The following is a 12388-nucleotide window of genomic DNA, read 5'->3' as shown; positions in this document are numbered from 1 at the left end:
TTGGTCTTGTTATTTAACTGTCCTTGGCCTTAGTTTCCTTATCTGTAAAATGAGGATGAATAGTAGTGCCACCTGAAAAGGTTGTTTGATGGACAAATGAGTTAATCCTTTTAAAGCACTTAGGGGGCCTGACACACAGGACAGCCTTTAATAAGTGTTAGTTACAGTGATCATCCATAAAAGTAAACTCACAATCTATGGGGGAAAAAGACACAGGCAACCAAGTCAGACCATCTGTGATGTTCTATATCAGAGGGAGGGCATTCTGACTGAAGGACTCAGAGGAGGCTTTGTAGAGAGAAGACATTTAAGTTAGAAACTAAATAATGATCATTTGGCAATTAGTCAAGAAAACTCCTGTGCATTTCCATTGTCCTTTGTTCAGTGCAGTGAGTATGAGAAAGAGTTTGATTTTTAATAAATCTCAAGTCTTTTACCAGCACTAGGAGGACATAGTGCATTCAACTACTTAATTAGATTTAGTCTGTCAACATGTATATGTTAACAAAAAGGGTATGTTTCTGTGGAATTGTCAAGGGAACAACACTATTGTCTGTTTCCAACTTTACTTATGCAGGTGTAGAAGGCCATACTAGGGTTGCACTACATCCACCAAGAGGAGAGGCAAGAAAGGTCTTCCATCTCACTGTGGTCTTATAATCATTGAGTAGGCACCACTTCTAAGGAATGGCCACCACCCAGTTCTCACCTACCTTAACTTGTGGAGGAGAGCAGTGCAAAGAAAGGGAGTCTGACCACTTTTCAGAGATTCTGGATGGTATCAAGGGGCTGATATATCCTAACCAATTTGAAAGACTCATGGGATTCTTGTGTTTATAGGATAATGGAAGGATACAGTATCAGGAATAATGTAAATTCTTAATAAATTGGTGGTTTATTTATGAGATATGAATTTACAGGAAGCTAATGGCCACCATTAATTGAGCACCTACTATGCTTCCAGAACTCTACTGGGAGTTTTTCCTACATTCTCATATACAATCCTCAGAGCAATCCTACAAGGAAGATACTACTATTATTCCCATTTTACAGATGAGGTAAGAGAAGCTCAGAAATTATATATCCCTAAATATCCTTTCTAAGTCAGAAATATTGGCTTCAAGAACATCAAGATGCTCAGGCTGATGTTAATAAGAGTGTTAGGGTATGAATATAATAGGCAATCACATAAGCATCAAAGGACAAGAAGTGAATGGTATGCCCTGAAAAAGTGAAATATCAGGGCTAACTGACTATTTCATATCTTTGATTCCCTCTCCCTCTCTTTCTCTCTCTCTCTTTCTCTCTTAGAACATAGCTTGGCCGTAAGTTTTCTATCTTTTGACTAAAGTCTCTCCATCCAGCAGTTGGGTCAGGTGTTATCTTAGTCTCTCTGGGCTGCTATAACAAAAATATCATAGACTGGGTAGTTTAAACAATAAACATTTATTTTTCATAGTTCTGGAGGCTGGGGAGTCCAAGGTCAAGGTGCTGGCAGATTCTGTGTCTGGTGAGAGCCTACTTCCTGTTCATAGATGGCCATCTTTTCAATGTGTCCTCACATGGTGAAAGGAGCCAAGGGAGTGCTCTAGGGCCTCTTTTATAAGGGCACTAATCTCACTCACGAGGGCTCCACTCTCATGACCTAGTCACCTCCCAAAGGCCCCACCTCCAAATACCAGCTATTGGGGATTAGGTTCAAACATGAATTTTGGGGAACGCACACATCAGTCTGTATCAGGTGTCCAGCCATGAAATAGTCAGTTAAAAACAGATGGTTGAGTTTATGCAGCTGTAGAGAGCTATACCATCTCTAATGGTTTCATGAAGCTGGAAGGTGGCAGTGGAAGAATCCTAAACGAGGTCTGCCCAATTCAGAAACCCATGTTTTCCCCACTACTTTATAAAAAGAAGACAGGGCAGAACAGGGTTTGAATAAGACATTCAGCTATCTATCCACAGAGGTGGCCCCCACATTTTATAAGGCCTGAGAAAGAACTCTTTAGCAAGGAGATCAGAAACCATCCAATCCAAATTCCTTATTTTATAGGCCAAATGACTTGGCAAAGCAATGTGGTTAATATTTACTTAAAAGATATTTGGAAAGGAAAAAGATGTAACTCTTCTCATGGGTGCATAAATAATCTAATAGCTTTCAAATATTGTGGGGTTTGGGCAAGGTAAAGAGGGAGGTTAGCAACAGCCAAACATTTACGTTGCTATGGCAATATGCTTAAACTGCCCAAATTCAATACTACAAATCAAGTATTGGACTTCCCTGGTGGCGCAGTGGTTAAGAATCCGCCTGCCAATACAGGGGACATGGGTTTGAGCCCTGGTCCGGGAAGATCCCACATGCCATGGAGCAACTAAGCCCGTACACCACAACTAGTGAGCCTGTGCTCTAGAACCCGAGCTACAGCTACTGAGTATGCGTGCCACAACTACTGAAGCCCACACACCTAGGGCCCATGCTCCACAACAAGAGAAGTCACCGCAGTGAGAAGCCCACACACTGCGATGAAGAGTAGCCCCTGCTCGCCGCAACTAGAGAAAGCCTGCATGCAGCAACAAAGAACCAACACAGCCAAAAATAAAATATAAAATTAATTAATTTTAAAAAAACAAATCAAGTATTTACTTAACATTTTACTTTGACATTGAAGCCTAAGTTTTTGAGGGAGTTAAAGTTATCTCCTTTTCCCCCAAGTTAGAAAATATTTTGGCAACTGACCCCTGATCCTGACCTAAAGAGCATGTATAGAATGTTTAAAATATTTGTTTGTAGATCTCCTTGTGAAAGGTCTTAGGAAATAATCTCAGAGAGGTGTTAAGGCAAAGCCATGCAGATTTTCTTGGCAGTTTTCTCTGAGTTCCAAATTTGAATTATCTGAATGCGTAGCAGATATTTTAGTGAAATATTATGGTTCAATATGCTGAAGTGCTACTCAAATGATAATTTTTGAGATGATGCAGAAACAGAAATGTTATGTAATGATTTTTAAAACATTGAAGTATAGTTGATTTACAGTGTTGTTTTAGTTTCAGATATACAGCAAATTGATTCAATTATACATATCTATCTATCTACCTATCTACCTGTCTATCTATCTGTCTCTATCTGTCTTTTCTTTTTCAGATTCTTTTCCCGTATAGGTTATTACAAAATATCGAGTATAGTTCCCTGTTCTATATAGTAAGCCCTTGTTGGTTATCTATTTTATATATAGTAGTGTGTATATGTTAATCCCAAACTCCTAATTTATCTCTCCCGCCTTTCCCATTTGGTAACCATAAGTTTGTTTTCTGTGTCTGTGTCTATTTCTGTTTTTGTAAATAAGTTCACTTGTATCATTTTTTTAGATTCCACATATAAGTGATATCATATAATAAAGTAATGCAAAATGGCATGAATTCCACACTTTAAATAATATGAAAATATGTACCAGGGAAAGATGCAGTCTACACACTGAAAACAGTTGTTTAACCATGAAGAATCTATGGTGATTTTCCACAGGATAGTATTTTTTTTAATTGATCATCACATTATATTACTAAATATAGCCAAATTTTATTGAGTGATTGCTTTATTAGTGCTTTATTTACACTGTTTAGCTTAATGTTTATTAGGAAGATATTATCATACATCACCCTTTGTAGATAAGAAACTGAAGATAATACATTAAAAAGTTGATTGAGATAAGTTTCTAAGAGGTTTTCTCCAAAGTTCTTAATAAAGAATAATAACGATGATACTAGTAGCTAGCAATTATGTAGATTTAGCATGTGCCAGGCACTAAGTGCTTTATATTTACTAAAAGTTTTCAATTCAATCCTATTGCAGTACTACTAGATTCCTTTTTATAGATGAGGAAACCGAGGCCCAGAACCAGGTTCCCCCGCCAGTGTGGGGCAGAATCAGGATTCGAACAGTTCAGCTCCAAAGTCTGCACTCATCTGTTTACTGCTCTAGTCCCAGGGCTTCGTGAAAGTAGCAAAGAAAGAATGAAAAGAGAAATTACAAAGGAAAAATTAAAGTACGTGTGATAAATCCAAAACAACTCAATGTTCCAGTGTGAATGCTTAGGAGAAAGTGGTTTTATTGACTAATGGGGGAGGTTGATTTGAACATGTTAAATTTTAGATAACCTTGAAATATTCTGAGTGGAATGTCTGGCTGGGAAACATGGGAATGTAATAGGCAATATAAAATGACTCAATATGTAGATTCGAGAGTGTGCAAAGAGAGGTAAGAGAACTTCTGGTTTTCAATCTGGCACGCAAGAAGCTTGGAAGTCACCACACCATCCTAACAACAAGTAATATGCTAAACAAACTGAGAAATCAACAACTCTTCTTAGAACCATAAGAGAAATGAGGTCTCAGGGCAGACTGCTGCCCCCCAAATTGGAGAAACCAATTGGAATACAGAGGATCACAGCTGACTGGAGCAGCGACTGCCAGGGAAGCCAGCACTGGGTAGGAAGACCTGAACTGCAACGGAAGAATTGCTGGAAGGCTCAGTTAAAAACGGAGAGAGTTAAACAACTCCAGGGGACTCAGTCAGAAGGAGACCTCCACACTTTAGTGAGTTTTACCTCCTGGATCTCGACCGGATTCTCAGTTATTATTGGAGAAAAATCCCCTCCTGCTTCCTGCAGGGGGGATGAGAAGAGGAACCTTTTTGAAATATGCCAGCATATTTTGTTCCTCTCAACAAGGCCTTCCCTCAGGAGCAGCTATTTAACCAAAGCCTAACCTTCTGGGGTTTTTATCAGAGCCTAAGTTACCTGGGGGAAGGGAAATACCCAACTCCAGCCAGCTCTAGCCATCCTGTCTTACCTAAGGGGGGTGGGAGGGGGACTGAGAAGCCTTGATGAAGTTCACAGTGCAGGGGCACAGGCTCACTGAAAGACTCATAGGGCCACAGGATCCTCCCCCTCTCCCCACACCTTACCACCGCATTACTAAATCATATTTTCATCAGTTCCTTTTACCCAGCACAATATGCCCAGATATCAAGAAAAAATTACAAGGCGTACTAAAAGAGACAGAGGAACCAGACTCTAGGAACCAGACTCAGATATGGCAGGAATGTTGGAATTACTGGGCTGGGAATTTAAAACAACTATGATTAAGATGCTAGGAGCTCTCATGGATAAAGCAGACAGCGTGCAAGAGCAGATGGGCAATGTGAACAGAGAGATGCCCTGTCCTCCCCTAGAGGGAAGTCAGGATGAGTGTAGTTTGGCATTAAGTAGGTATAAATGCTTTGCTGTTAATATTGTTCTATTGTAACAATCATTTTACCCTTTTGTAGTCTACTCTGTGATGCTGGAGCTATGACTCTCCTAACTAAACTTCCCAGAGTCCCTTGACATGTAGTTTCCCTAAAGTTTCTGTCACAGAGAGATTTAAACATAGGAGAAGGGAGAGGGGACTTTCTTTCCAGTTCCCATTAGTGTCACACCGTGTCACACGGTTGGCTCCATCCGCCAGTTGCTTTAGGTGCTCGGGGCACCCTTGCTTCACCCCTCAGAGGCAGCAGCAGCAGCTGGGCCCAGCTCTCTGGGCAGAGGGAGTGTGAGCTTTGCCTTCTGAGCAACCACTAGGCTGTACCCTCTCCTCGCGTGGTCTGAGCCACAACCCCGTGGGGCTCTTTTGCTCAGGTTTCTGTTCTGGCAACCCCACCACTTTCTTTTCATTCTCCCAGCCCTTTTGGGGCTTAATGCTTTTAATGTTCTTGGTGACTTCAATATGCCCTTTGTGATCTTTCTAACAAGTTTATAACCAATTTTTCTGTATTAAATTCCTCTTTATTTGAAATACAGAGTTGTCTGCTTTCCTAATGGGGCATATTGATACAGCTCTTGGCAGCAGGAGTGGTTCCAGAAGCAGACCCTCACATAAACAAGTGTTAGCGCAGATTGAGTTGATGTCTTTTTAATCGTCGTAATTTGCTGAAATAGAAAGCACTGGGATGCGTATGTTTAAGGGATGTGAGAAGAAAGGCAAAGATCCAGAATCGTCAACTAAGGAGAAGCCACTAGAGATGACTAACAGGGCCCAGTTCCTCTTTCCCATGACAGATTTATATGGGTCTGATCTGCAGTGTTTTGCACACCCTCCATGTGCCTTCAAGCAGAAGTTTTCCAGAACATCCCAAGGTGTTTGCAGTATAGTACCTTTTGAATCTTTATCTGATACAGTCACTGAAAATGACTCAGCTACATATACCTATTTGTACAGTGCTATGAAATTGGTTTTAAAGTGTTCATTCACTTTGTATTTTATTAATCCTAGAATGTAACCAACTCTTAATGTCTTCATCATTTTTCCAGTTTTTTATTATTGTGTTACTGTTGATTTCCCCTTTCATGGCCGTTAGGATTTGCCTTATGTATTGAGGTGCTCCTATGTTGGGTACATAAACATTTATAATTGTTATATCTTCTTCTTGGATTGATCCCTTGATCATTATGTAGTGTCCTTCCTTATCTCTGGTAACAGTCTTTAAAGTCTATTTTATCTGATATGAGAATTGTTACTTGTATTTTCTCTATTCTATTTCTGAGATTTTAGATAATCTTTACTATCATTACTCTGAATTCTTTTTCAGGTAGTTTGCCTATTTCCTCTTCATTTATTTGGTCTTGTGGGTTTTTATCTTGTTTCTTTGCCTGCAAGTCATTTCTCTGTCTTCTCATCTTGTCTGATTTACAGTATTTGAGGTCTCCTTTCCCTAGGCTGCAGGGTTATAGTTCCTCTTGCTTCTGCTCTTTGCCCCTCGTGGTGAGGTTGGTGCAGTGGCTTGTGTAAGCCTCCTGATGGGAGGGACTGGTGCCTCCATTCTGTTGGGTGGAGCTGAGTCTTTTCCCTCTGATGAGCAGGGACGTGTCAGGTTGTGTGTTTTCGGTTGTTTGTGAGATTAGTATGACTGTAGGTAGTCTGTATGCTGATGTGTGGGGTTGTGTTCCTGTCTTGTTTGTTGTTTGGTGTCAGGCATCCAGCGCTGGGAGCTGCTGGCAGTTGGGTGGAGCCAGGTCTGGATTCAGTTAGAGGCTTCTGTGAGAGCTCTTGGCGATTAATCTTCCCTGTGCCTGGGAATTCCCTAGTGGTTCAGCTTCCTGGACTTGGTGCTCCCAGCCCTGAGCCTCAGGCCTGACTTCCAGTGCAGGAACCAAGAGCCCACAAGTCACTCATCCCAGCAATAAAGGGATTAAAAAAAAGAAAAACTAACAAAACCCCAGACAAATGGTAAAAAGTAAAATGAAACAAACAAAAATAGAAAAAAGGAAACACGCACTTACAAAAAAGAAACAAAAACAGAACCAAATAAAACAAAAAGCAAGAGAACACGCAAACAAAAGAACCCAAGAATGAAATCAAACAATTAAAAAGAAAACTGACAAAAACATAAAACCAAAAAACAAAACCAGAGTGCCAACTGCAGAATGAAGCAAAGAAACAAAAGAAACCAACAAAAATGATTTAAAAAAAAGAAAAAGAAAAAGGGGAAAGAAGACAGAACAACTGAAAAGCAACATAGAAATAGAAATATAAAAAAATAAAATAGAAAATATATTAAAGAAAAAGAAAGACAAACAAAACCCCAGAGAAATGCTAAAAACAAAATCAAACAAATACAGAAACAAGGAAATACACACACACAAAAAAGAAACAAAAACAGAACCACATAAAACAAAAAGCAAGAGAACAACCAGTCAAATAGAAGAACTCAAAAACGAAATCAAAGAATTACAATTAAACTATCAAAAACACAAAACCTAAAAACTAAACCCAAAGCAGTGTGCCAACTGAAGAATGAAGCAAGGAAACAGAACTAACTAATAAAAATGATTTAAAAAATAATAATAAAAGAAAATAAAAAGGGAAAAAACACAGGACAACAGAAAAGTAAAGTAGAAATGGAAATATAAAAAAAGAGAGAGAAACATATATTAAAGAAAAAGAGGAAGAAAAAAATTAGGGAAAAAAACACAGAACAACAGAAAAGCCAAGTAAAAATAGAAATGTGTAAAAAAATAAAAATATGCTATAAAACATGGAGATCCCAAAAGGCTAAATAAAAAAAACTAAACAACAAACAAAAAAAATAAAGAAACCAAAAAAAAAATCTAGAACCAACAACAGAATGAATCAAAACATAATAAAATTAATAGTAATAATTATTTTTCCCTGGGGTCTCCGCTGTGAGGTAGTAAATTATAGTAGTAAATTTTATATTACTATAAAATTGTGACATACATAATGATTAAAAAATATAATTGATAAGATTATATTATATTAGATTATATATATTATATAATGTTATATTATAATTATATTAGATTAGATTATATATATTATATAATTGATAAGAAACTCTAGGCATAAAGTGGAGTTCATTTCAAAAACTGTGATCTGAGAATATAAATGTTTATTCCTTTTGGGATTTATTTCTTCTGATATAACTATATTTGTATATAACTTTAGGTATCCTTATGTAATAAGTATTTTCAAAATTTGAGATAAGGTACATAAACATTAACCCATTTTACATATGGATTAAAAATGCTTTTGGGGGGTCAGTTTTCCTTCATTAATTAGGTCATAGGGTCCTAACTATAGATGTTGCTAATGGATGAGGGAAATGTCTCTGAATGATGCTTAGATGGAGACTGTGTGTGTGTGTGTGTGTGTGTGTGTGTGTGTGTGTATGCATATATGTATATATTTTTTTCTAATAAACTGTGACTATTTATAAGTGCTTTGAGAATTGCCATACCTAAACAGCTTGATGAGGGGATTTCATATACTTTTTAGATATTTCTCCCGTTTTTTGTTTTGCTTTGTTTTTTGAACCTAGATTAAGCAGACCAACAAACTGGTAAAGAGACCTTTTACCCCTTGAGTTCAAGCCACTTTTTATTGGGAAATATTCATTGTGTAAAAGTGACTCATAATTACCTGGACCTTTTGCAATCTCCCAAGGCAGGACTGTCCAAGCTATATGACAACCTTATATTGAAACCTCCTATTTCTGCTATGCCCACCTTACTTATTTTTCTTATGAAGTATTTTGTATGTTTTTCAGGTACCTTACTTTAGTCAATAAAAGCTTTATAACAAATAAAACTGCACTCTTCAAACAAAATATATCACCACAAAATGTTTTATAAAACATTTAAATTTTATTAAGAATTTTAAGTATATCATATATATAGACATAGCTAGATATGCCAGTGCAGTCGTACCAAATTGAAAACATTTTTTGGTTAAATGAGTCATTACTAAGTAAAGTGGGACTTAGGGATTTATAATTCTACTTTATTGAATTGAACATTAGTATATATATTACAGTATGATTCTAGCTGCACTTTTATATTTAAGTAGTATTATAAAAAGACATTTTCTGAAATGTCAATGTATGCTGGCAAGTAGCCTCATGACCCCTTATAGGATGCTTTTCAGGTTCATCTAGTTATAAAATGATTCTTAAAGTTAATCATTTAAAGTGTGCCCCTCCTTTATATTTCACTATTTCTTTTCTAAACTAATCAAGTAACTTGTACCATGCAATGAGCTGATTTCAAAACCTAATCCAAGTTAATTTGTAACAAATGCTTTTTAAAAATATTTACATCCAAAAAGAAAGGTTACAATGTGTTAAACACTATCCATAAAATTAATATTACTGTAGGAAATACACGTACCATATGTTTATATGCTAAATCTGCTCTAAGTGGTGACAGCTGGGTAAAAGTCTTTTTCAGAAATCTCTATTCCAACAAAAAAATCCAATTGTGTGTTTGTGTGTGGGTGTGTGTATATATATATATATATCTCAAAATATATAATTATGGCTTTAGAACATGTAAATTAAAATTTTTAATATTGTTGACCTAAACACCCTGCTAATTCCCAGGTCCTCATAAGACACTAAATCTTTATTTCCTAAAGATTATATATCTTCATCAAATCTTGTACTTCTGCTTGTATTTATGAAACAGATCCATGGTCACAGCAGAGGAAATGTGAAAAGGGAAGCCCAGGTCACCATCACGTGACACAGACCTTTTGTCACTTAGAATCTCAAAATGTCAGGACAGTTCGAATGCTGAAGTGTAAAATGATGGTTTTTAGTGATTTGTTTCCACACCTTCCAAACAAGAACATTTTATACAATTGTCCTTTCTGCCTGGGTTAGGAAACTTCAGGTAAATTCTGTTACTGGAAATCCTTCTGGGCCTGAGGTCCCCACCAGAAAGAAAATGAATCAGTGTATGAGTATATGCATATGGGTATCTGAGCTGATTCTTGAGGCATCGGTACAATTGCAAAGGCTGACAAGAGGAAAGGGGTTTCCTTGCTGAAGGGAAAGCATGAATATGCTAGGAAGGTGTGAACAGGAAGGATAATCCAGTGTGCTTAGACTTCTGGGTGCCAAGGAGAAAAGTAGGTGAGCCCTGCTCCCTTACTTTATCTCCAGAGCCTAGCACACAGGCTGTGATAGACTGGGTGCTAAATTCTCAGTTGTTGAATAACTGGGTATATTAACAAAGTAGGTTGTGGTCCAATAGTAAAGGCTTTCAAAACCATGCTAAGTCATTGATATTTGGGGGCAACTTGAGTTTTAGCAGCTTAGTGAATGCCTGGCTAATATGGTAAAATACAGAAGGCAGGAGACATATTATCATGCTACTGTGTTAACATGTCCAGGTGAGAGATTACTGGACTGAACTAAGGTAACAGTCATGGGCAATGAGAGGGAGAATCCTGGAGGAGAAACTGGACCGTGCACTATCAGAGCTTAGCATCAGTTTGCATGTTGTAGGCAAGAGTGAAGAAGGAGTCAAACGTGATGCTCTGGCTTCTAGTCTGTAAAAGCAGAGTAAGTGGCATTATTTGCTGAGATAAGATGTACTGGTGGAAGCATTATTTTGAGTGAAGTTGATGCAAGTGGGACATTCAAGTGGAGCTGTGTGGAAGTCGATGGAAATTGAAAAGCTTAGGTTTATAAATGTCAATTTAGAAGCCACTGCCTTAAGGTAATATTTGAAACAAAAAAGAGTAGAATTTATGTTTCTTTGGATAACAGCTAGTAACTATTTTTCAAAGTGACCATATTAAGTTATTAATATTGCTTGACTAAGTAAAGGTGTATGTCGGAATAGACGTTTTTCCAAAGAAGACGTCCAAATGGCCAAGAGACACATGAAAAGATGCTCAACATCATTAATCATCAGGGAAATGCAAATCAAAACGCAATGAGATATCACTTCACGCCTGTTAGGAGGGCTACCATCAAGAAGATAAGTAACAGGTGTTGGCGAGGATGTGGCTAAAGGGAATCCTCATGCACTGTTGGTGGGAATGTAAATTGGTGCAGCCACTATAGAAAACAGTATGGAGGTTTCTCAAAAAAATTAAAATAGAGCTACTCTGTGGCCCAGCAATTCTACTTCTGGGTATTTATCTGAAGAAACCAAAAACACTAACTTGAAAAGATATATGCACCCCCATGCTCACTGCAGCACTATTTACAATAGCCAAAATATGGAAACAACCTGTGTCCATGGATGAATGAATGAATAAAGAAAATGTGGGGGGTGTATGTGTGTGTGTGTGTGTGTGTGTGTAATGGAATATTTAGCCATAAAAAGAATGAAATTTTGCCATTGGCAACAACATGGATGGACCCCAAGGGCATTATGCTAAGTGAAATAAGTCAGTCAGAGAATGACAAATACTGTATGATCTTACGTGTATGAGGAATCTAAAGCAACAACTTCATAGATACAGAGAACAGATTGGTGGTTGCCAGAAGCAGGAGTATTGGGTGGGAGAAATAGATGGAGGTCAAAAGTTAAAAAACAAACAAGCAAACAAAACCTAACCTTCAAGGATCAGAAGAAAACACATTTAAAAAAGCACTTTGAAAACTGTAAAGTAAGGAAATTTTGTGGCATTACTTGAAGAAGTGAGCAGCTTTGTGCTGAAATAAAAATAGCCAAGATGAAATCAATCTAGTATAAAAGAATGAAGTCCAGAGGTTTTTTAAAAAAATTGGTTGATATAAGACGATGACATAATAAGTCTATGAAGAAGAAGTAATCAGCTTTATCAATCTTGCTACATAAGATAATCAGAAATAAAATATGAAGGAAACAGATGCATTTATAAATACTAAATTTAAAAAGTGACCTATGGGGAGGAGACAAGAGAACTATAAAAAACAGATACCTTTGATGTGAGTAGAGCAGTTCAAAACCTTCATTGATTTGTTTAAAAGGGAAAACATGGGTTGTCACTTGATCCAGGTCAAATTTCTTTTCCAGGAAATCAGTCACTAGTTTTGGAACATCATCTCTGCTTTCCCAACCTG

General features: G+C 37.4%; 1 protein-coding gene across 1 annotated transcript in view; it reads right to left on the bottom strand.

Annotated features, from left to right (window-relative positions):
* Positions 1-10095: 10095 nt before the first annotated feature.
* Positions 10096-12388, bottom strand: part of LOC116754009 (all-trans-retinol dehydrogenase [NAD(+)] ADH7-like) — a 28169-nt gene continuing 25876 nt past the window's right edge. The window contains 2 exon segments of the mRNA XM_032632013.1: positions 10096-10120; positions 12247-12385. Coding sequence (XP_032487904.1) covers positions 10096-10120; positions 12247-12385 — 164 coding nt within the window.

The sequence above is a fragment of the Phocoena sinus genome, chromosome 5 (assembly GCF_008692025.1).
Source record: "Phocoena sinus isolate mPhoSin1 chromosome 5, mPhoSin1.pri, whole genome shotgun sequence".
Classification (NCBI taxonomy): Eukaryota; Metazoa; Chordata; class Mammalia; order Artiodactyla; family Phocoenidae; genus Phocoena; species Phocoena sinus.
Note: the sequence above shows the minus strand (reverse complement) of the source record. Positions and strands in the feature narration are given on the sequence as shown.